Source organism: Heliangelus exortis, chromosome 3, assembly GCF_036169615.1.
Source record: "Heliangelus exortis chromosome 3, bHelExo1.hap1, whole genome shotgun sequence".
NCBI lineage: Eukaryota > Metazoa > Chordata > Aves > Apodiformes > Trochilidae > Heliangelus > Heliangelus exortis.
In genome coordinates this window covers 22,140,398-22,165,756 of record NC_092424.1, presented here as the reverse complement: position 1 = coordinate 22,165,756, position 25,359 = coordinate 22,140,398, and the positions used below count along the sequence as shown (strand labels likewise).

At 39.9% G+C, this 25,359-nt stretch overlaps 1 protein-coding gene across 8 annotated transcripts in view; it reads left to right on the top strand.

The window, feature by feature from the left end:
• Window positions 1–23,031, top strand: part of LPGAT1 (lysophosphatidylglycerol acyltransferase 1) — a 78,058-nt gene extending 55,027 nt beyond the window's left edge. For all 8 annotated transcript variants that reach the window (XM_071739591.1, XM_071739590.1, XM_071739586.1 and 5 more), the window contains 3 exons: window positions 5,231–5,357; window positions 14,673–14,779; window positions 18,233–23,031. In XM_071739591.1, coding sequence (XP_071595692.1) covers window positions 5,231–5,357; window positions 14,673–14,779; window positions 18,233–18,384 — 386 coding nt within the window. In that variant the 3' untranslated portion in view covers window positions 18,385–23,031. The remainder of the gene's footprint in view (window positions 1–5,230; window positions 5,358–14,672; window positions 14,780–18,232) is intronic.
• The last annotated feature ends 2,328 nt before the right edge of the window (window positions 23,032–25,359 follow it).

The window sequence follows — 25,359 nt, the reverse complement described above, 5'->3', positions numbered from 1 at the left end:
GATGGCTTCTGTACAGACAATGTAGCTAAGTGTGGTGTCTGTCCCCGAAAGGATGGTACAAGTTAATTCTGGTGTCTAATGAGAGCATCCCTCCCAGCAGATGTGCTGTGTCCCCCAAACAGAGCACTACTGCCAGAACCTGTGTACCAGGAGAAATTCCTAGTGCAGAACAAAAATATGGGCAGTGTAAAAACACTGGCAGCAAAGTCATCATCCCTGCATCCCCCTAGGCACTGATGTATGTATGGGGGTTATTTTGAGGGTTTGGTTCGAGAAATATTATTACCAGAACACCGAGTCTCTGCCATGGTGTACTTGTGTACAATGTTTCTTCAGTTAGTAAGGATTGATCATCTTGTGAGTTTTAGAACTAGCAAAATGCTCTAAATGCCAAACAGCTGTCAGGCCAAAGGGTTCAAAGCAGTACTTCACTGAAGAGATTTGTTGCAGAGCTTATTTTGATCAACCTTTTGTTCTAGTGTGTTTTCTTCAAGTTCAGCTTTATTTTACCGTGCATCAGTTTTTTGATAAGATGTTGCCTTGAGCTCAGAGCTTACTGATCTGATCTTACTGTTTTCAAATGCAGTGTGGTGCATTCAGTTCTTATGCTTTTTCTCATAGAAATGTAATTTTTCCTTCTGCAGAGCTGGACTCTGGACTTCATAATTGATTTTTTTTTTCCCCCAGACTTTCTGATTCACTGTTATGTGAAGAATGTGACTTGAATAATATGTGGGGAAGCTTTTTTTTTTTTAATCCTGAAAAATGTGCTTCTGTTGGTCAAGGTGATTTTTTACAGAGCAATCTTGGGATGATGAGGTAGATGTCCAGTCTGAAAGCTAATCTTTGGGACAAAGAAGTGAATTTTAAGGTTAGTGGAGGGCAAGTAGAGGAAAAGGGACAAGTTACAAGAATGCATTGCTGTGCAGGGGAGGCAACAGTCTCTTTGTGTGTTCAGAGTGATATAAGTGTTCAGGAAACCACACCTGAAGAGTAGTTGAGTGCTGGTAAATATTTTCTTTTCTAAGTGGAAGCTGCAGTCCTCAGGTTCATGCCTGGCTGGTGAATTCTCTTCCACTCCAGATGGAGTATGGCAGCACTGCACCATCAGAGCCTGGCTGGAGGTGAGGTTCCTCCTGAAACCTGTCTTTGAAATCACTTGCTCTTTCAGTGACAAACACTGACAGGCTGGTGGCCAGTTTGAAGAGTGCTGTATATTGTCAAATCAGATTTTAGCATTGGTTGAGGGCAACCTCAGGGAGGACAGAGGGGATTAAGAGAAGCTCTGAAGCACAAGAAATTTGTGGTGTAGATTGTCAAGTAGCTGCTGTGTGATAACCATAAAGGATGATGAAGTCTTGAAGTCACTGATGCCAAGTTGATTCACCACAAACTGCAAAGCAACTATCACTGAATCCACAGCTAGAACAAAAATAAGAAGATAATAGATATGAAGATTTGGCTCTTCTGGTGATCTAAAAAACAAACATTCAAACAGCAAGTTAGGAAACTGTTAAAATTTTATTTTCATTTTTTGTCTAGGCCAGAGAAGCTACTGGTGTATGGTTCATTCTTGCTCTTAGCGCTCATAAAGCAGGTATGTGTCATTCCTACGAAGGTGAATTACTGCTGTGTGGTTTGGATGCAGCTGTGTAGGACAGATGCCCATGGGCCTGTTTTGAACATTCATGTTCTATTAAAAAACAATCAGGCTGCAAACATTTTAAGGCAATTTGAGAATCAAAATTCTTCACTTGTGCTGGAAGTGGAAATCAGACTGACACAACAGGAAAAAAAGCCTAGGGCTCAAAGAGATCAGCTTAAATTTGGCCTCTGCAGCACTCTCATCTGCTGAAGTCTCAGGCAGCCAGGCTCCTCTGCCTTTCAGCAGGTAGTACAAATGAAGGATGAGGGTGTCTTTAACAGTAGGTAGAAAATTCAAAAGGGTTTGGCTGCCAGCAACATCTGTAGCTGTGTTGGCCAAGACAAACTTGGCAAGAGGAGCTCTTGAACAGGTATACTCAACTCCCTCTCAACTCCCTTTTTTTTTTTTTTTTCAGCTACAGATGCTAGACCTGAGATTCACATCATACCATGTAGCAACCTTCTGTTTTGAGTTCTTGTTTAGTGTGCTTCAAAGGTCTGCTTAGGCTTAAAATCCACTTCCTCAGGCATATTGAGGTTCTGCTCCTTTGTGTTGCATGCAGTTGCCTGCTTCTTTTTCAGTTCAGGATCTGTTAGCATAGATAAATATGCTTATGAGCAGGGCACAACACAGTATAGCACCACCACCACCCCCCTCCAAAAAAAGAGAAAAGAGATTAGTCAAATTGATTTCAAAAATTAATTCTCTGAAATCCTTGGTAACAGATTTTTTTTGACAGTGTGAGGTTTTGGATGGTTATGTAAGGCTTATTTTAAACCAAAGCAGATAGAAATATGCCTGTGACTGTGATTTGATAGCACATGTTGGTCATAGCACGTGGAGGTAGCTGCAGTAAGACCTGATTGCTCTAAACGAGGGTCAGTAGAGGCTGAGGATACTTCCAGATTTTACTTGTTCTTTCCTCTAACCTGTGGTTCCCAGGGGGCTGTCAGAGGCAGGGTTTTTTCCCCACCCTGCCCTGGAAGGGACTGGGGGTGAAGTTGGAGCTGTTCTGAGGAATCCATGCAGTGCTTCTGCTCCATGAAAGCAGAAGGTAGGACAGAAGAAGGCTGCAGGGGTACTCCCATAATGAAGTTTGAACCATTATCCACTGAAAGAACAGTTTTAAATAGTAGCTAAATATTTAATAAATTATTTTGAAACATTTTACTGTAAATCATAAGATAATGTGTCCATATTAATTTGGCACTTTTTTATTGCAATTAATGTTTTAGGGTTTTTTTGCTTACTCACTTAGGTGATTTATTTGTCTTTATCCATTCTTACTTTGCATCTGGGAAAATAATGAATTGAGTGGTTTTGTTCTGAACTCCATTTCTAAATTAATACTTCTGTGGATTTACTATTAATTTAATATTGGCTCTTCTCTAATACATTGCTACTTTTTAAGTGAAGGACTCTGTAATTAGTGCATTTCTTGAGACTTGAGAAGCACTCTGTCACGATGCTGGTAAAGCTGGGGCCTCACTTTGTGTTCTCATTTCAGGATTTTCAAATAGTGTATTACCAGAAGGTGACACTGGATGTTTCAACTTCACCTGTGTAGCTTGCACTTGGCCAAGTTTTGTAATAGCAGATAGAATGCTACTAATGATGGGTACCAAAATATTAGGTAATACTGTCTAGCCTTATTCAGGTAGTGAATATGCATTTGTAATGAAGGAGTTTAGGCCATGAAAACACTAGCTGCTTCCTAAAATAATTGATAGATATATGCCATGGAGTTGCTGCAATTGCCTTCTCTCAAATTAAATGCAAGTAAAATACAATGCAGATAGAATCTCAAGAGTCAGTCCATGAACATTCAGGTATGTACCAGTTGGTATTAATGACTGTGGCTGTTAGAGTCTTCCTCAGACTGTGTTGCAGATTTCTTCATGTGTGCAATAGGATTTGAGTGATCATTTTGGGCAATACCAAACATCTCTGTAGTCCAACATCTTCTCCATGACTCCAAGTGAGAAGCACGTGGACAGAGCAAACATACATCATACTTCACTCTTCTAGCTTCTGACTGCTTCAAGTTTGGTGGGTTTTTAGGCTTCCCAAGATAAATAGGAGTTTTTGCCAGTTTAGTTAACCCTCCAGTAGATTTCTTCCGCATACTTGTCCAATTTCCTCTAGAACCCAGCTCTTGGCATCCTTGACAATGTTTGGCAAGGGCCTCCACATGGTTTTATTTTACTATGAGCAAAGAATTATTTATCTCTGCTTGCTTTGAAAACTTCCTCTTGGCTTTGTCTTGAATGTGTCTATTCTTGTATTGAGGAAGATGGTGAACAGTCTATCCCTGTGCATGATCTTCATGCCCACAGTGTCTTCATCAACCTCCATCATATTTCTTCCATAGTTACCTCAGCTTCAGGCTTGAAGCTTTGTACTTTATACTAACACCTAACACATCTTACATGCTTCTGCCAACAGGCAGCTGGTTTTAATAGCCAGCTTTTTAAATGCTTTAAGATACTGCTGAGTATGATGTAAGCATATACTTATACCAGTATATTAAGCATTAAGTAAGCATATTACTATACTAGCTCGAGTGTAGCATGACCTCAGATACAAGGCAGCTCCAGTTCCCACAGTATAGATACAAAATTGTCAGACTAAACTCAAAAGTGCCATCTTGGCAATCTGCCTCTTCTTCCTGGTTTGCTTCCCAGATCTGATGCTCTGTCTCTTTGCAAATCTGTGAACTGAAAACATGCCAGAGAGGCCTGGCTAGGTTGGTACATGACCTTGACTGTTGCTGGTAATCTCATATGTTTGGGTTTAACTTTTTTTCTCCCAGTTAATAATCCTGAATAATCTTTGTAGCAAATATTTTAACCTTTGAAAATTGATCCTTTTTTTCAGTTTCTATATATACTGAGCAGCATATGAACATGTAGTGGTATCAGTCTTTCTGGGACCTTGTACATGTGATGTCCTCTCTACTGTGAAAACCAGACATCTTCTATTTGTTGATTTCTTGTCTTTAATACTCAAAGTGGTTTATTTCTTCTTTATCCCATAATTCAGGTTTTTAAGAACCACTGAGGGATTTAAAAAAAAAAAGCCTTTGAGAATCTAACTACTTTGTACGACAAATCACTTTTATACACTTGCTTTAACCCAGTAGTGAGGCTGATTGTCCAAAGGGATCTGGATGGCTGTTGCTTCATCAGTGATCTGCTACTGTGAGCTCTTTCAAAGGTCCATTTGCAAATGTGCTTGAAGTGCAGACCAAGAAATCTGGATTTTTAGTTTAGAAGTTCTCCCTTTGCTGAGTGGAGTGAAGCACCTGACATTTGGGCCAATGTGTTATGTGATTATATTCACACTCAGTGAGTGCATTTTTTTCTATTCCGTGTACTATAATATGTAAGAACAGAAATACCCAGATAAAATCTTGAACTAGCTGATGGTTCTAGGAGTCTTTCTGTACTCTAGTGAAATCTGCTTTTGATTTTTGGCTGCCTTATTTTATTTGTGTCTCATACCTCATAAAGTAGTAAAAAAAATGGAGTAACTATCAAATGACTTTCTGATTATTTTTAATAGCACGTTTCTTTTTCTTCCTAGAAAGCAAATCAAAAGGCCTCCAGTGGGTGATAGACACAACCATTGCATATCCCAAAGGTGAACCTATAGACATCCAAACTTGGATTCTTGGCTATCGACAACCAACAGTTACACACGTACATTACAGGTAGGAAATAAACCTTCTTATTCTTACATTGAACTGAAATATTAAAAGCCAAATATTCACCAGTTAGTTACATCATGTTTCAGGATAGAAGAAACTAGTAGCAGTATCTCTTTATGTGTATCTCATACCAGTGGGCAACTCATCATCTAAACACAAAACAGTTGTTGATTTTGGTTTTTTTTAAAGTTCAGGGGCCTTTCCATATGTTAGAATTTTTGTTTTTGTTTTTGTTTTTGTTTTTTTTTAATGTCATGTGGCTGGATACAATTATGGGAATGTATTTGATGCCTAGGTCATCTTTTCCACTTAATGTTAAGGTGCTTGCAAACCCAACTTTATTTTTTAATCGTAAGAACAAATTAAAAATCACTGTCATTAAACAACAGGCTTCCTGAGTGATTATTATATTTTGTATTTAACTTTCTGACAAAGAAATGCTAGCTTTTTACTGAAAGTATCCCCTTAATAGTAGAGCAGAGCATCACTCTGGAAACAGTAGCAAATGTCATTGACCTCTAGGATGGGTTACTATTAAAAGCTTTTCTCCTCAGCAGTTCTTCATCTCAAAATCTAATCTAATGGAAAGAGAAGTTGCATTTTGCCTTTGGTTCACATTGAATTGCAAGGCTGAAATCTACAGAAATATTTTAAAAGTCTACCAACACCAAAAATGTTGATCACATTTTATCCCCAAATTGCATTATTTGGTTTTAATTGCCTTTTACTGATTTAGGCAGGTTTTAGACTTTTACAGTAATCTTTCAGATATCCCTATGTGTGTCCCCTGGGTGGCAGTTTAAGTGGGAATGACCTTCTCCAGCATCACTGTTGTGTCAGTGTTGTGTGATGCAGGGTGCAGGCTGCTCACTGGAGCTCCTTTCCATAGCCATGTTTATATCTGTCCATGCTTTTTATAGAAATCTGCCTTCAAGTTTTTCCGAAGGTGAACATACACTCTAGTTTATGTAAGATATCACAATATCTGTTTTGCTTTATTTGGGTCACCTCAGTACTCTCTCAGATCTCTGGGATAATTGCAAGTTGAATGTATTTTGAGTGTTTCCAAAAATACATCCTTTAGGAAAGAGAGAAAGTTAACTTAAGTTCAATTAACTTCCTGCTTCTAAATGTGTATATTCAAAACCTATTTTTGAGCAGGAGCATAAAAGTGATGTAACTTTCCTTGCATTGAACTTCAATGTTACAGTTCTTGTAGAACTAAGATTATAAGAAAAAAACATAGAAAATGTTTATTGTTGGGCGTAGGTTTGTTGTTTTCTTCCAGAGGGTCTCAATCACTTGTTTAATAGGCAGGGCAAAGCCTCTCCGTTTGATTTTATTTTTAATAACCTCTAGTTGTTATGGCTTACCCTGTAACAACATTTGAACCGTGTTCCAAATGGAAACCAATGCAGTTGCATGTCTCTGAGGGATGGATGTAATGCCTCTGAAATGACAACCAAGTGTCTTGGTTTTAACTACAGCTTTGGCTAACTTTCCAGTCCTGGTAATTCTCGAATTGGCACATCAAGATTAGACATGTGTCCTCTGAACTGTTAAGGCTTTAGCTGGAGGCAGGGTAGCAGTTCTTCAAGACACATTTAACAAGGTCCCCTGGCTCTGACAGTGGGTGGTAGCAGCAAGGGGGTGGGAAGGCAGCCTGCACACTGGCCATGAACACATGAACTGCACATGAACAGTGTGGCTCTAAAACATTCTGAGCAGGCGCTGCATCTGGATCCCTCTTTTGGTAGGTGCTGATGGAGCTGGCCTTAATGAGTTTGTGTAGTACCATTTTTAACCTGCTTATACTTAGACTTCTACTATGTCCCATGACACAACATGTAACTATTCTTGAGGGTGGCAGCTGGGACCACTTCCTTTTTGCTTGTGTTAATTTCTCCACCTGATGCTTTCAGCAGTTGCACCCTGTTTCCCGTGTCCTGCCAGTGGTGGGTTAGTCATTCCTCAGTGACACTCCCTGTGGCTGGTAATTTTGCAGAGCTTTCTCATATCCTGCCTTGTCCCTGTTCCCGTCCCAGCCCAAGAAGTCTTCCTCTGTTTGCTGTTTCCTTACACAAAAAGCCTTTCCCAGACTAACTCCTTACTTTTGTCCGTACCTTTTCTGGTTCTGCTGTGAGTAGTTTGTGAATCAACTGACACCCTGACACCCTGAATTCCCCAGGGGATTTTGGGATCACTTTCCAGAGTAATAATTAGCTCATCTTAGAGGCTGTGGCAGTGTAGGCATAGCTGCTGGTGCTTTTTCCTTCTGTGGTGTTCATTGCTTTCCATTGACTGGTATTGAATTTCATCTGCAACTATTGCCAGGTCCTTCTTCAACTCTTCTCTTTGACTACCCAGAATAATTCTTTACCAAAAAAGTCATGTTGCTTTTGTTTCCTTTCCCAGAGTTAGCATATCATCTAGCTGTGATATGCTAAGACCTTTTAATGTCTCTGGAATTAGAGCTGTCATTTGAAATTAACATGGTGAATTTTCACCTTCAGTGATTTTGGCAGTAAAATTTATTTTTAGGTATTTTTGAGTGTCTTAAAATACTCCTTTGTTTTACGTAAAGTTTATATTTACCCACAGCAGGATTAGCAGAGGGTGACTGAACAGTGTGCATACATAAATTCACCCATGTTGCATCATCCTTTTCTAATTGCTTGTTCAGAAATTTTCCTGTTGGATTCCCTCCAGGGCATTACAGCCACTGGTTTCCCCCTCCCCAAATCTCCTGGCATTACTCATGAGGAGCTGGGTGGTTTTTTTAGCAGAACACTGTAATGTGATGGGCACCTTTAGGGTTTTGACAACTTTAAGTCGTGTATTGATGATTTGAACAGAATTGTTGGTACCACTGAGAACCTGTGAAGACAAGTACGTGCCTGGGAAGTGAGGGGTTGGTGGAGCAGGAAGAGTAGGGAATGAATGACTGTTCTCCCTCAGAGGGTTTCTGGTGTGAAAGAAAACTTTACAGCTCTGCTATCACTTCGAGTCTTCTTCAAGGTTAAAAAGCTGGATAACTGAAGCTCAGTTGGCTGACATCAATTTCTTATTTTTGAAATTGTAGGTCTGGTCATTAGAAAGGTGCCTCTCAGGAGCTTTGCACGTGTGCCTCCTAAGTAGTGCCTTCACTTGTCCAAAAATTCAGTCATGTCTTGAAGCCTGATTATGTGCCAGATCCTAATCAGGAGCAGTTCTGGAAAAACACCAAAACTCTTTATGCTGATTAAACAGTGCATGCTACAAACAGCTGTACTTTGTGCCTCACTAGCTGAGCTTTGCCATGTCAGCCTCCTTCCTCTTGTCCCTGGCACTTCTGTTTGAAAATGCAGAATTACCTTTTTTTTTAATGTGATGCAGAATTGCCTTTTTTTTTAATGTGCTGAAAAGCCTCCTGGAAGCCTTTCTGTGCAGTGTTGCTCCCTGTGAGCTGGTCAGAGGTTGATACACCAGAGCTGTAACATTAACTACTTCTTTAAAGTCATCTTCTGTGTGGACACCAAAACGTGGCTGTAACAGAGCCATTATCTGGGACTGTCAGCTGGAGCTCCAGCACTTACAATGAAGGTCACAAGTTTGAGGTTGTTCCTGCGTAATATTTAATTTTTCCAACAGTTGAGAATTAACTGCTCTTTGTCCTTAACAGTGTAGGAAGGATTAAAGTGGATTTCATCTCAGAGATATCAGAAATATCTTTCAAAGATTGAAAATATCAGATGTGTTTCTATTTTTCTGCATTTGAAGTAGATGTCCTTTGAAAATTTTTTGAGATGTATATGAAGTGTGTCTGGATGGGTATTATCTCCCACCCTTTTCCTTAATTCAGTGCCATAAAATTTTGTTTGTTATTTGTAATCTGGAATTTCTTGGGAGGTTATGTTTGTAATCAATTGCAAGGGTAAATCTCAGATAACTGCAGAGAAAGTTCTGCATAGATGAGTCTGTGTGCTCTAGCACACTGGTTTCTCGTCTGTCATTGCACTTAAATGAGTTATAGCAAAAAACAATTACAAAAAAAAAGGTTTTGACCAGATGCCATCTCTACTGTATGAAAAGAGAATCAGGATTTAAACATGCTTTTCCCCTTTTAGAGCAGTCTAGAGTTGAGGAGCTGATGTAGGACAGGTGTCAGGGAAAAGGCAATATTTTCTGTGCTACTCAAACTGGAGCAGAGGAGACCGCAGAGCCTCTTTTGTTCTGGTCACTCAGTCTTTTCTGCTGTTCCCCTTGGTCACAACCCATCTCTTTCTGCCGTATGGTCTTTCAAATCCAGTGTTTTCCTCTTCTCAAAGCTTGTCTTTTTACTTCAGGATTATTTCTTTTTCATCCCACTTAGGGAGCAACAGAAGACTGTAGAGGACACAGCACGCAGCCTTATGTTTTCATTTTCAGATACTTTTCCAGCTGATGGAAATGGCAGAGAAGGATCAGTGTAATCCAGTAATCTTTTTTTTTCTTTTCTTTTTTTCTTGAAGGCTCAATTTTGATAATTAGTTGAACCTTGCTTTTCAAACTTCAATTTTCAGTACAAATGACATGTTTTTCAGAAGTTCATATTCATGCTAATCTGTGGCCAGATTTTCCTTAGGATGTCGAAAAAACTTCCCTAGAAAAAAGGACAATTATCAAGTTTCAGATTCATCAAAACACAAAGGTGTGAGAACCTACACTTGTAACTATCAAACAATTTTTTGACCCCGACAGAGTTGTCTCAAAACTCATTGGCAAGTGCTGAAAAACTGGGTCTGCTCTCTGAAACATAAATACTCAAGGAAAATATCTAATTAACTTCTTCCAGGTCAAATGGCACTGGGATTTTTTGTGGAGATGTCAATCCATCTGTTGAAGCAGTAAGCACCAAAAAAAGGGGGGCTGGAAGGTCCAAGGCATATCTAACTAGAGGCATCACTAGGAGACCTGACTCTTAATTAGCTGCTGGAAAGGATTGTTTCCTCTTCTCAGAATGGTTTAGCTTTATGCTTGGATCATTTTGTGATGTGCATTGACCATAAATCCAGATTAAATGCAGTTACCCTCAGTAGAAATAAGCTGAGTGGTTTGCTGACTGTATAGCATGACGCCGCATACGAGCTGCTTATTTTCAGCTCCCTACAGTGAGCTGAGCTTTGGGCTTAATTTTTTTCCTTCTTGCACCAGTCACTTCTTCAGTCTGAGTTTGTGCTTCTTGGAGCTGGTCTCCAAGTTTCTCTAACAGTAAGATTTCCCATGTGCTGCAGTTCTGTTGTCAAAACCCAGGAGTTAAAAATGGGAAAACCCCAGGGCATGAAGTTTCTTCGATGCTCAGCTTCCCCTCAGTCACCAATGACGTGGGGCTGGGTTTTTTGCATTAGCTTCCCACTGGGTGATGCCCTTTTTTGTCCAGTTCCCATGTTTGCTCTGTGTGGGAGAGATGGGGGTGTAGAGGCCCCGAAGTCAGAGGCAGCCATCGTCACCTCCTCTGCAGAGGACAGCTGCATTTCTGCTGCATTTCTGCTGCATGGAAGTACCACGCTATTTGCACCTCACTCAGCTCCCTTCGTGACATAATGCAGATGAGTACTATGTCACCTTTTCTTCTCATACCAGCTTTTGTAGTGTGCTGCTGTTGAAACAAGCTTTCAGCTACTGAGGAAGTTCTTTTTTGTGTGTCTACACTGATTCAGATTTATTGAAACGAGCTAGACTCCTAGCTATAAATAGGGTGGAATACATTGTGGTTGCTGAATGAGTTTTGCAGAAATGCCTATGAAGGACATCCAGTTTGGCAATATATTTTAATAACACTTTTTTTACACAAGGAGCTTATTTTTGGTCGTGCCTGGGATCTACCAACAACCTCCATCATGCTGAGTTTATTTTAAGAGTCGCTGAAGCCGTAGATAATATTACAATATAGAAGGTGTAGGGATAATACCTTTTAATTCAGGATAGGATGTGATGAATGGCAATTACTGCTCAGAGGTAGTATCTATAAACTTTAGAATTTGAATACATAGTTAGAGATTGCTTCTTCAATAAGGACCATTTAATATGAGATTAAATGTTTCCAAAAAATGCCATGTTTCCAAAAATTACTTGGGATCATTTGAGTAATGTCCTATCAGTAGGCAAGTCTCCACAGTTTCTTATATATGCCAGCATGTCTTTGACAGTTACATCTCCTTTTTTTAAAACCCTTTCTTCTTTCCTGGACTGTCATTTATGTTAATATATTCTGGTTTGGGACATAAACACATTTGTGTCATGGTTTAAGAAAGTTCCTGTCTCTCAGTCAGCTATGCTGAGTGTCTTGCTGCCATTGTCACTGCACAGCTGAGGGATGGTTGCCTCCAGCTAGCAGATGTTGCTTCATTACTGAGACAGCTTTGCAGACTCCCATCAGAATACACCTTTACTTCCACCACTACTTTCAGCTTCTCAGGATGCAGCCTGTGGTGGCACCCCTTGCATTGAAGTTTAACCCTCACCTCCCTGTGGTGATAGCAAAGCAGCTGTTCCCTTGGTGAGAAGTGAAAGAGTTATTTCCACTCCACTTGAATTTTCTGGCCAAGTTTTCTTAATCCAGTGCTATTAAGTTCAATGTTTGCCACACCAGGAACAGACACTCTAATTTTCATACAACATGAGGTTAGTGTCATCCAAAAGCTAGAAAGATTCAAATGCCCAAGAGAATCTAGAAGCTTCAGATACTACATGTTGACCTTGTTCCTTGTCCGGATAGCTCTGTATGGTGGTAACACTGTTTCCCTGATGAGATCAGTCAACTGTTCACTTTTAGAGGCATTCTTGATGCTGGATACCCAAGGGTGGGGCAGAGCCAAGAGGATGCTTGTGCTGTGACCACACTGACAACTCTTTGCAAATCTCACTGAAAAGCAGAAGCTATTTCCTGTGTCTTTAATAATAGACCTGGCAGATCTCACAGCCAGTGGCTGGGGATGACCCTGCTCCTGTTAGAGCAGTGGCTTTCTGCCATTGTTTTGGATCATCTGTGTAGAGAGTTTTGTAACATTAGACCTTCTCAGCTACCTTTCCTGAACCCAGTCTCCTTAAAGAGGGAGTTCTTTTATAGCACAGATGGTAAAGGAGCTTTCTGAAGGGCAGAGAATGATGATAGCAATGTAGTTGGTATTAATACTGGGGGAGTGGGAATCTTCACCTTATCTTATACAGGAAGGGCTCAGTCATTAATGAGAATGTTCTGCTGATAAAAATAAACAAACCTCTGGATAATCTGTTTGAAAGTGCTTCTGAATACCCTGGCACTTACCACTGCTAAATTGTGACAGCCAATGTAGCTTTACTGGAAAATCAGTTGCTTTCCACTCTGCATTAATATTAATTTAAAATGGATATAACGGTGATTGCTTCTTAAATTTATAAGAAGCAGAGTTTATACCCAGAGATTCCAGTTTTCTGGTGCTGTATTGATTCCATGAGAGCCTGCATGGATCCAAGCAGGAAAGTGGTGTGCTGCCTTCCATTAGTCTCTCACAATATTGGTATTTCTTATGCTACTTTGCTACTATTCCATTAAAGTGCCAGCTCATAAATTGTTTCTATTGAGTATCTTGTGAGCTCCTGTGATCAAGTTTTCAGCCTAGTAGGTACATTCTTGGAAAAATACCAGGTGTAAGTAGGCTATTGAACTGGAGAGTTTTTACCTATTAGGTAACTGAGAAATGAAGGTGGAGGTGAAGAATCTCTGCGGCTTACAATGGAAATTGTGTGTGAAGCCAGGTCATCCTGAACTGCTGTCCTGAAGCCCACACACCTTCTGTTAGTTCTGAACCATCTTCAAGCTTGAGTAAACAAGCATCTGTCCTTTAGAAATGTACTGTGAAACACAATATTTTGTTGATGAGTCCCTTTATCTCTTGACAGCAGATAGGCAGAAGAGAGTAAAAATATGGCTTGGCAACTCAGTTGTGTTTGGGGACAGAGAATAAGCCTGTCTTAATGTTATACCCTCAACAGAAATGGTCCTTTCTCTGTGAGTGGTCTTTAATTTGCTTCTTTGTGGTTTAATTTTAATTTGCTGTACAACACCTGGGCATCAAGATAAAGCAGTTCTTTATTACCTGACTTTGTCATTGTTAATATGCATACTGAGGACTTGAGCTATTTTTAGTTCACTCATCAGACAAATGCTTTACTACTTTTGTCCTCCACTTACAGCTTAATTTTGCTGTGCATAAAATTGAAAGGAGGAGGTACAAATGATTTAGCCACAAAGCAAGCAAGGAAGTTGAAAACAGTAACAGCAATAAAAGCATTCTTCAGAAGTGCCTTATTTCTGTAGACTGACATTCCCATATCTACTCAGACACTTAGAGATGATTGTGATGTTACTTCAAGTTCTCTTCAGCATAATCAATCAAGACTATGTTTAAAAAGAAATGAAAAATCCACTACTGAAAATAGAAGCATGGTGTAGATGACAGGGCAAATGGCAGCTCACCTGAAGTGAAACCTGCAGCTGAAGGTCTCATTTCAGAGTATGAATTTTTCAGGCTACCCTGATGCTCAGATCTGTTCTGTGTTGGCCTCTCAGTGAAACACAGCAGATGTTCTTGTGTCTGTCAAAAGGCACTCAGGGCCTACTGAGGAGATTTCACAGTTACTGTAAGGCTTGAATTTATATTTCAAAAAAAATCCAGTGAGATATGGGGGGTTACTTGGGGGTTTCTGTATGCATGTGTGTATTTCAGTGAATTCTGCCCTGGAATATCTGATTTTTCTGAGTCGATGATGTCTTCAGTATAGAAGTAACAAAACATTGGTAATTCTTCCATTGGGGTTTTTAAAATAGAGGAGTGATATTTGAATACAGTTACTGACATGGCCAGTTTCCAGTGTAAGACCTGCCTTAGAAACCTCAGACACTGGCAAGCCTTCAGATGCTGACATCCTTTGAAAAGCACAGAGGACTCGTTTTCTGGGATACAGAAGAGCTACTTAGTGATGCTGCTGTGTAGCTTCTGCCTGTTGATTAACTGTTTCTTCAAAACTGTGGATGACCCTTTCCAGTCTTTTATTTCTTTCTGTTTCAGTGCAAGGCTTCATCTCTTCTTGGTTTGTATTTTTTAAAGGATAGTACTATAGTGTGGTGATGTTCAAAACCAGTAGCTTTTATCAAATGCGTTTGATAGAAACTAATAATGAAAATGAACCATGCAGTTAGATTTATACCAAGCTCTTGTTCTCTGTGTTTTAAGACAAACTGGGGCATAAGGGAAGAGTTTTGTTCTTCACATACAGAATGCATTTCCTACATCTAATTATGTTTGTTTCTCTTCGTAGGATTTTTCCAGTTAAAGATGTACCTGCAGAGCCTGAAGCTCTTACAAACTGGCTATATGAACGATTCATTGAAAAGGAGGATCTCTTGTCACATTTCTATGAAACAGGTAGGATGATACCTGGCAAAGAGGACTGTGCTTTGTTATTGTTTTTTCTTACAAATTAAAATGGTTTAAGAACACATCTGTGTTCTTTATGAAAATACAACACATATAATTATCAATACTTCTTATGTGGCAAAAAAAGTTGGATAAGAAACGATGTAGGAAAGGTAAATTACCTGGGTACTAATAGTATAGGATAGTGTTTGAAAGCTGGCACATTCCAAATAGATCTCAGGAAATCCCCTTTTTTCTGCATAACGTGTAGTTCAGCTGCCACAGGATTTCATGGAGTTGGAATAATTTAACAAGATTCAAAGAGGCAAGGAACATTTACCTGCATAATGAAAGTACTCATAGCATATATTTAGTTTGGAGGGGATATAAAACCTTCAGGGTTTGAAATGAGCAAGTTCATGATTAAAAGGGAATAAATAACACTTTACATGAGGCAGGTTATTTTATCTTCCTAGTGCAGCTATTTAGCACAGTTCCTCTGGCACTTCTACTCCAAGAGAAAAATTTTAGAAAAAAGTTTTATTTAGGCATGCAAGAAAGGACATTTACTAAACATTGACTGAGGAGGAAGACTCCAAATGAAGTAATGCAGCTTGTCTCTGAAGAAAAATAATCTCTTCGTTAGCAAGTAGCACAGTTGCTGAGAGGGGAGGTCTTGAAATATTCAGTCTCTTGAATCATCTGAGTTTAATATTCCAGAGTGACTGTGTTAAACAGAGACCATACTTCTGTTGGATGATTTATTGCAGACTGCTTTAAATTGGTTCGAGTGCTCAATTTATCAATGCTGGTGCTTAAAAAGATTAATAGAATCCTTTAACAACCCAGAGCTGTATTTTGCTTTATGAAGTACTGCTGTCATGCATCCATCATTGGTGGCTGAAGTCAGACCATGCTATATCAATTGCATCCAAATGCATGTATTGGACTTTATAAGACAAATAAGCTTGTGAATCTGTTTAAAAGCACAAGTTAATTAATAGGAGGTAGGGAATTCTTGTTATTGAGACATGATTTTGCAACTACCACTAAATTAATACCCCAAAAAATCTTAGCTGGACCAGAATTTCAGAGAGTGTAATGAATGTAATCAGTTTTATTCAGTTAAATGCACTTCTGAAATAGTATAATTGGTTATAATTTGCCAATGTAATCAGTAGGAATTAATAAGAAGTGTTCTAAATGTAAATGCTGCAACATAGGACCTTATGATGCATAAATTAGCATAATTTAAAGTTACCCCCATTTATGCTAGTTGAGAACTTGCTTGCATTGCTTTTCTTGGCTTACTGCAAAAGTGCTGCTACAGTTTTTGGAAACTCCCTGGAAAGGTCCTGAGGCCTAAATGTGAGGGGAATCCCAGCAGCTGCTCCAGAGCCAGCTTTGTTATTGATGTGTTACACTGTCTCTAGCTGGTGTGTTTTTAGGACTCGGGGCTGCTTCAGCAGTTTGATCCTGCTTTTCTTTTTAAATGCAATGCTTAGGAACTTGTCTCAGTTCTTAAAGATTACTTCATAATCGTGGTGTAACATTAATGCTGTGCTGAAAGATCGTATTGCCAATGTCATCCGTGGGAATGCATTCTTTTGGCACATATTCGTTTGGGAAGAGGAAGAAAAAAATTTCAAATACCTTTTCCTTCTTGCTGTATTCTTAAGTGTTAAGAACTTCAGTGGATTCAGAGATGGCCTTTAGTAGTAGGCCACTTAAAATTAAACAAAAAAAGGTATCTGCCTAAAGTCTGAATATTAAACATCATTTTGTATGGGTATATTTTACACATTTCATTTATAAAATTAAAACCATTTACAGTTAATATCTGTACGTATACACACCACAAGGACTCCTATTTTAGCAGCTTGTGTAAGGCTTGTCTTGGCAAGCTCATTATTTCTCTGGTCTTCAGCAGGATAACCTTGAACATTGCAGTAAAACAACCAAAATTGCATTTAGCAGGGCAAAAGCACTTGGAGACTAATTTTTTTAAAAAATAACAACCTGTAAATTAGGATCTCATCAGTTGGAAATTAGTAATTCTATGCTGAGATCATCGTGCTCCTCCTTGGAGATGATCACAAGGCAGCTGGTGTGATGCAACCAAAAATGTGAGTGACATCATCCTGCAGGAAGGCAGGAGAGGGTTTACACCAGTGCTGTGGTGAAATACCCTTAATTGTTCCAAATCTGACACCTCAGCTGGAAATTGCACATACAGACCTGTCACCCTTGTTCAAGAGATACGAATTGAACTGGGAGGAGGGACAGACAGAAGCTGCTAAGATACCCTAAGGGGAAGGAGGAGTCATTGTTTCTGTGGAGGGCACATACATCTTGTTCATACAAGAAGAAAAGCTTTGTTTTAAATGCTTGATTGCAATTACTCCAGTGGCTGCAAATGTGAAGCACAGAGCTGCGTTGCTGATGGTGTCTAATTGCCCATATCAGGTGGTACCCAAGATCCAGAACTGACACTGCTGAGTCTTTGCTCTTTGAATGATTCATCTCTTGTTCTTCTGTGACCAGTTGTGACTCCATAGTGCTCCTGCAAGTGCATCATCTTCTCCAGTATATTTAGAGTTTTTATAGCCACTATTCAGGATTCACAACAAGTGATTCTTACCATCTGGGCTTTGTGCATCTTGGTAAAACGTAATGCAAATTATTTAATATGCTCATTAAATAAACGCCAACACATTTCTTACAATCATAGAGCTCTGTATTCACATACACGTGACTTAGTGTTTTAAGTAAAAAAAAAAAGGTCATGTCAGCTGTATCTCCTGCCAATCTTACTCTTCTAAACAGACATTTCAAAAAAAGTCTTCCTGGAAAACTGAAGAGCAAATTACAGAGCTTCCTTAGTCTGTGTGACTGATTGGACAACACATGTTCAAACAACATATGGAAACTATTGGGTTTTATTGAAAAAAAAAATAATTGTGTACGTATTATTATACGTACATATATATATTCAAGGACAACTTTGAGAGCGTATGTGTGTTGCTTCTTCATGGCATACAAATTCATTACCAAGTAGCTGTGAAGTTTAATACTGAGACCATTCAATGTGATCATGCAGACATCAACATCACTTCAAAAAACCACACAGAAAACCAAGTTGATGATTGGCTCTCCCTATGAAGGTTGAGGATGGCTGCTTTGAAGTTTATGCTTAAAGTTTAATTGGATAATCCAAATGAATGAACGTTGTTCTTAATAACAAATAAAAGTTTGGGGTTCTGTTTGGGGTTTTTAATTTTATTTTATTGAAGATAACTGATAATGCCAGAGAATTTTTTATCATTTTAACGGCGTAATACAGAAGTAACCAACTAATCCGTGGGCACTATTGCTGGGACAAACAGTGATGGTGAAGAATTGCACATGAAGGCTGTCATTCCTGCTGCAGAATCATGAAACGTTTTCTCTTTTCTCTTTTAGGAGCTTTTCCTCCACTGCAGGGTCAAGCAAAAGCTGTTTCTCGGGAGATGACCCTCAGCAACCTGTGGCTGGTGGGCATCCAGTCACTTGCGTTTTTGTCAGGCGGTGTGTGGTACTGCATCTTTCAGTATTTTTACCATTGCCTATTTTAAAAGTGGAAAGGGACCTGAGGACACAATGGGAATCCAGGCTCTTGCAAATGAGTTCCATGTCGTATGTGCAAATGTGAATATTCAAGAGTAAAGGAAAATACTGGACAGACTCTTTACCTCTTTTTGGGGGAAATTTTAAACTCCACTAAAAGTGAAGATCAGTAACATAGTGACCTGATGATGTATTATTTTAAGAATTGTCTGTATTTTTAAAAAATGTATACTCTCACCCACACTTAAGCAAATTCAGCATTTGGACAAAAGGTGCAATCGTACAACCACCGTAGAAGAATGTCTGTGACAAGAAAGCTCTGTCACCTCAAGTATTTCTTGGCATTGTAGTTAGAGCTCAGAAAATTCAGCAACTTGTCTCTTCAGTAGTCTGTACAGCATTGGTGTGGTAGAGATTCCTCATTTGCACAAACTTGTACTTTACTGCAACTCATTGTGCTGGAGTCAAAGACACCTGACAGAGCTGGTGGTGGTATCGTTGTGGCTACAGTCAGCAGTTGGTGTATTAGACACATGGATCTGAACCCAAGACCCAGGTCAGGTCCGGCGTCAGGTGTGTTGTTTGGTGAGGAATCAGTCCTCAGAAAAATCATTGCAGCATCATAGTGTGAATCAAAGTTATCCACATTTGATGAGCCAACACATCCCTGCTGTGGTCTTACCATCAGCTCTCCAAATTCTGTGTGCTACCAGTATCTCACATTATGAGGAGACTTGGAAAATACAAAGTGGAGAATAAACAGGGTTTATTTTCCCTTTGTGTTCAGAATGCATCTCAAGGAAACTTACTGGTTTTCAAAATGCACTTTGGAAGGTGAAAATACAGTGAAGGAAAGACATAAAACTTAGAGAACAGGGGAAAGCTTCATCTCTCACACATTGGAAGCCAGGGCAATGCTAGTTGTCCCTGAAGGTCTGCTGGTGCTGCTGCTGATTTTTAGCCACCTTTGTATTCTGTAAACTGCAGTCCAACCAAGGTGACCTTCGAGTGGTTTATAGAGGCCTTTTTCTCCCCCGCTGGCTGCAAGGGCGCTAAATACGCTCATGGGAGAGTTTCAGTAATTCAATGCCAACCATCTTAATGTTTTTCTAAGGAATGATAGAAGGAAAAACTAGTTTCTTAAAAAGGAAAAAATAGGTATAATTGCATTCATAGATTTACAGGAAGATACTACTGCAAAGAAAAAAAAAATAATGTAGTATGGTAAGTACTTCGAAAAACTACATGGAGGGCAGAATTAGTCAGCTCACCACTGGGCTAAAATTGTGCTGGAAGAAGGCTGAGTGGATTTAAAGACAAACTGGAACAGAAGACACTTTCAGATGTGTAACATTACATTTGAGAGGATGTTGATGATGTACAGTCTCACTTCTGGCAGGTCTGGTTGGCATTGTGTTTATGTGATTATACACAGATTTGAGAGAGCTGTTCCTAAAATAAAACTAATCTCTCTAAATACAAGCAGGATAGCCAGAACTTCAGATGTTGGCATATTGCCTTTACAGAGTAATTTTACTGAGAACAAAGTAAGCCCTCAGTAGTTTTGGCTCTGAGTAAGCAATATTGATCTCCCTTGTTTCTCCCTCTCCTGTTAGATGAATCACAGTGGGTGATGTGCAGAATGCAAAACCTAGCCAGTGATCCTTTCTGGGGGGGGAACTAAGAGCATACTAAAATATGAAGCAATGTTGATTTTCCAGATTTAATAGAAAGCTATCTAGTCAAATATGCCACCCCTGTCCTCCCAAAATAGTAGTTTTATCCTAAGGTAGCTCAGTGGGATGGTTGCAAAATGATAAGGCACAGTAAGTTCTTCTCCTTGGCTTTAAAGAACCACTGCAGCTGGGATGCAGAGGACAGCAGTTGCCTACAGCTTAATGTTTTAGGTAAGATACTGCTTCTAAATCCCATTTCTGTACATCCAGTCCCACACCTGAATTCTGGAGTAATGTGAAGTCCATTTAAAAAGAGTTATGCCTTGAAAGGGAGGCAGTCCTGCAAGTATTTTTTGTCATTGTTATTATTTTTCCTGTTGCTCTTGCTAAAGTACAGCTGATGGAATGAATGTATTTAATCTGCCATTTTACAGGGGAGGGAGCTGGGGCAGCCCAGTGCTGTTACCGTGTCTGTGGTTCTGTCTGCAGCAGATGGGCATAAACAGTCTCTCAAAACTGCAAAATGCAGATGAGAAAGCTACTCGTTTCTGTCCTCCACCAGGTGCCCAGGGCACAGCTGGTTTTATTTTGAGCTGGGACAGACTGGAGTGATATAAAAAGGGAAGTTTGTATAAGCAGATTGCACAGCAGTAACTCTCATCAGGAGGTTGTTCTTGAGAGACCCCATGAACTCCATGTCAGAGCAGTCTTGTTTTTTCAAATGCAGTATTTTTATTATTTTTTTTTCCGGTGGATTGCAGTCCATAGCGAGTGCTCACGTGCTGCCTGAAGAAATCAGAAAATCGCAATAACGATTCAGATAATCGTTCGATTTATCTGGTCCTGTTTATTTTCAGTTTGTTCCTCCATAATTCTTACTATTGCAAAACATCTGTTTTCAAGCACTGATTGTTGTTTTGGTAGGGTGTGAAAATAGTTGTTAGGTCTTAGGCTTCTCTTGTGCCGGCACTGGAAGATGAGCAGAGAGCCTGACCCTGCGTCTCCTCACGGCTGGGTTGCTGTGGATGAAGCCATTGTTAGGAAACCCCAAAGTACCCTCCCAGCACCACCTTGGATGCTGCTTCACGGGAGAGAATAAATTGGATACAAGAAGTTTTTCTTTTTTCTTAACATAGAAAGAAGTGTAGGAAGGCCTGTGCTAAAAACACCGTGCCAGTCAGCACTGTTTGGAGCCCAGCAGGCGAGTCTGTAAAAGGTGAATCCCTGCCAGCCCCGGTTCGGTTCGGTTCGGTTCTGCCTGCTGGCAGTCAGCCAGAGTGATACTTGGGGTGGTGGGTGTTCTGTGGCACCGTCCGTGGGCTCTCTCTGCTGACAAGTTCAAAATGTGTTTGACACAAAATAGTGTTAATAGGCCATGCAGTTGATCACAAAATGGTTAATTAATACACCTGAATTTACATCAGAGGAAATATAACGGCAGAATGTATAAGATGATACAGAATGAAAAAAAATTGCCCCCCAGAAAAGCCCCACAAAGTGAAAGCTGCTGCACGCCGAAGTGCGAACGTAGCAATTAAAGTGTGTTGAGAGTAAAGATGGTTCTCTGCCAGGGTTGCTCACAAAACATCTGTACATTTCTATGTTTAATTGTTGATAAACTCATTGTTTCCATTGAAATTATGTAAATTTGAGTGGCTTATGCTCTTTAAGTCTCATTACCTGAAGAGCATCTGCCCTTTCACAAAGAGCAGTGGTTTCATCAGTGCCCCCTGGTGAGTTGCCTTCCTTGCAGATCCTTTTGTATTTTATGTATGGTTCTCTGAAGCTTTTCATCAACTATGCCTCTTGTAGGAGGGATATTTTTTTGTTTGTTTGGGGTTTTTTTGGTGTTTTTTTTTTTAAGTTGGTCTCATCAGATTTTGAAAAGCAAGATTTCAATTGACTGTGCTAATTGGAAAATTTAAAACTTTGTTCTCCCTCCTTCACCCCCCCAGCAGCAAAAATAAGATGCATCTTCTTGCAGTAAAAATACAACAATCACTGTGGTACTGTTCATTATGCACTTGTTTTGCAGATAATGTAATTGGTTTTTTTCTGACACTGCCATAAAGTGCTTTTAACTTTTTTCACCTGTTTGTACAAGGTAATACAGATACCGATCACTGTGTGTGACAGGATTCAACTGCTCCACTTTGCCTTGACATAAAATTTTGGGACCAAAGGTACTTAAAACTGGGATTTCCAAATCATGAGATCAGAGTTGGGTGCATTCCCTTGATATTCAGCTGGAGATTTTGTTGTGATCTGTTTCAATCACACAAAATGGTTATACATCTAGGGTACTCTGTTGTTCGGGAAATGGAGCCATATGAAATAAAGGGTTATTTTTCAAAACTGCATATTTGATAGTTTTTACACATTTTTTAAGAAAAGAGCAATTGGAAGAGCAAAATTGAAACCATACTCTGGTTTAAAATGTCTGCATACAATATGAACACTTCTGAGCAGCTTTTTTTTTTCTGTAAAAAACCATAGACTACCTGGCTGTGATAAAAAGAAATCTTTAAAAGGATTCTATGCATTTTATTTTATCATTGGATACTGGAGTAATTACACTCTGAACAACTGTCCTATTGAAGTGAGTTAGTTCCTTAAAGTTACTCTACAATGGTGTTCATTTTGTATGATAATAATGAGTTTTCTTGGTACCAGTTAATTTCACCTCCAATTTTCTCCTCCCTTCCTGTTTCCTGCATTTTTGTTTTGTATGATAAAATGGATGCAGAAGCCTGTAGTGACTCTCAGTGATTTTTGCAAAGATCTGGTCATGTTTGGAATTATTTTACTGAATTTATTTCACTGAATTTTTTTTATCAAAGCTTTCCAGCAGCCAAGATGTCTTTCAGAAATGTAGACAGATACCAGAAGCAGCATTTCTCTACAAAGATTATTAGGTGTCTTGTCCCATTTTTTTTTGTGTGTGTGGCAAAAATAAAAGTTGATTTTTTTTCAAAATTATTTCACGTGCTTCTAGTTCTTAATAGGTAAGATTATATTCTTTGGTTGTACTTACCATGCTTATATCTAATGGGTACACAGTCTCTGTTGTGCATAAACTCAACAAATAGCAGAAAAACAGCTTTGGTTCACCGTACAGTTGCAGCATTAATTTATGATAGGTAATTTTACTGATGTCTTATTAAGAGCTCTCATCAGGAAGGACACAGATTAATGTTTCTGTGCAAAAAGTGGCAAGGGGAGGAGTGGAGCAGTAGGGAGGAGGCTGTTTCTGCAGCCCTGGGCTCACTCCAGCACCTGCTGCAAGCCGAGTTCCCCCAGGTCACTGCGTAGCAACCTGGAAACCCCTTGGAGTTTCTGAGAGCTGAAGGCACACACATACACACTGACCCTGGATTGCCACCATCCTAGAATGATGCAAATCCAACCTTTTAGCCAGCAGGGCTGTAATCGTTTTGTAGATGTGTCTATTTTATAACAGAGCTGTCTGTTTTTAAACAACTTCAGCCAGACAGAGCAATATGGAGTGGAACAGCAGCACCTTCGTTCTGTGGCCCTGGCATCTCTCTCTGACCATAGCTTTGGGCTCCCTCTCCCCCGTGGTGTTACCTCCTGGTGCATGGTACTGCCGTGCAGAACAGAGGAAGAAGGAATGCCCTGGAGGAGCATAGGGAGGCACCTTCCACAATTTCCAAACCAGTGCCGTGGTTTTAGCTCCATCTACCTCTTTGTTTCCCTTCTGGGTTTTGTCTTGTTCTTCTGTGTGGTGTTTTGCTGTGTGGGGTGGGGGGAGTGGGGAGGGGGAAAGGGAAAAGGTGGGAGGGAAAACTTGAAATCTGAATATAAGGCACTGTTGGGGGATCCAGTGCTTACCAGCCATGTTGTCATCTTGAAAAAGCCATTGGTTTTAGTTCCTACCTAGTGTATTAAATGTTTGTTTTTAAAAAATCCTTCTTGCCCAACAGAAAAATGTATTTTTAAAAAGGAAAACACATTCTTTTGGCTATGTGAATGTCAGCTGTGTGAGCTGTGACCATATGACATGCTGATCAGATACAAATAAATTTTTATCTCTCAGGACTCCATCTTGTATTTTTACTTTTCTGGTAACTCATGGGTTTTCTGCAAGGATGCTCTGCATTTTCAAATGTCACTGATTTCAGCTGAGACAACAAATTAAAAAGGTACGTGAACATCATGTGTGCTCACTCTGGCTTACACAGAAACATCTGTTGATTTAAAAAAAAATGCACCCTACAAAATGTAGTGGAAGGCTTGCTGTGAGTTAGTGCAGGGCACAGGGGAGCTGCTGCAGTTAGATTCAAGTTCCTGGTCTTTCTCTCCCTCTGTCCCTCCTTGTCTCTTTCAAAGCTGCTGTGAGCTCTGAATATACCATAAAATAGCACACCTGGGCCACAGGGCATGCAGAGAGTGCATCACTTTACAGCTGATTGTAAACAGATGGCTTCTCCTCAGGGAGGTTGCAGAGGAAGGGGCTGAGCTGTACGGATGGGGCTCACAAGCAGCCAGGAGTCTGAGGGCACCTGAGATGGTTAAACATGTTCTGTACCACAGATACCTTTACTTTTGAGATCACAGGATCTCCTTCTGAAAAAAAGTTGTTTCTTTTTGGTGTCTTTCTACAGATGGAAGGCATGAGGAGTTAGTTTTCCATGTCTCTAGGTTCTCTGTGCAATAAGAAAGAGGTCTCTTGGATTGGCTGTCAGTTTGGTTTTGTACGGAGTTAGCCAGCTGGTTTGATGAAGACATCTCTGTGGGGTTGAAGTGGTGCTTCAGGAACTCCAGAGCAGCTACTGCTAGCATCCAGTGCAGCTGAATGTATTCTTGCTTCAAAAGAATATTTTAAAATGTAGTATTTGTTGTAAATAATAACATGGCACAAGTACTAAGGTCTGACAATGGATAGGTTGGTCAGTGCATGTTAAAGATGGTGAGGATCTCATGGGATTGTTATGTACAGATTTGGAGAAATGGGAAAGTGGATGTTGTTACAGGGATAAATCCCAGGTCTGGGCAGTGAATAAAAATCTAACATCTGTAGGGCCTGTCAGTGTGGCTTTGAGAAAAAGCAACAATCACTTTGCTGAACAAAACTACAATACTGACCTTGATGAGATGGGAAATGTGGCTGAATATTGTGTGACAGAATGGAGTCTTTGAAATCTCGCTGTCCAGAGGAGGGCCATGAAAATGACCAGAGGGCTGGAGCACCTCTCTCATGAAGACAGAGGGGGTTATTCAGGAGAGGAGAAGGCTCCAGGGGGACCTTGTAAGGTCTTCTTCACCTCTGAGGAGTGGCTGGCTGCC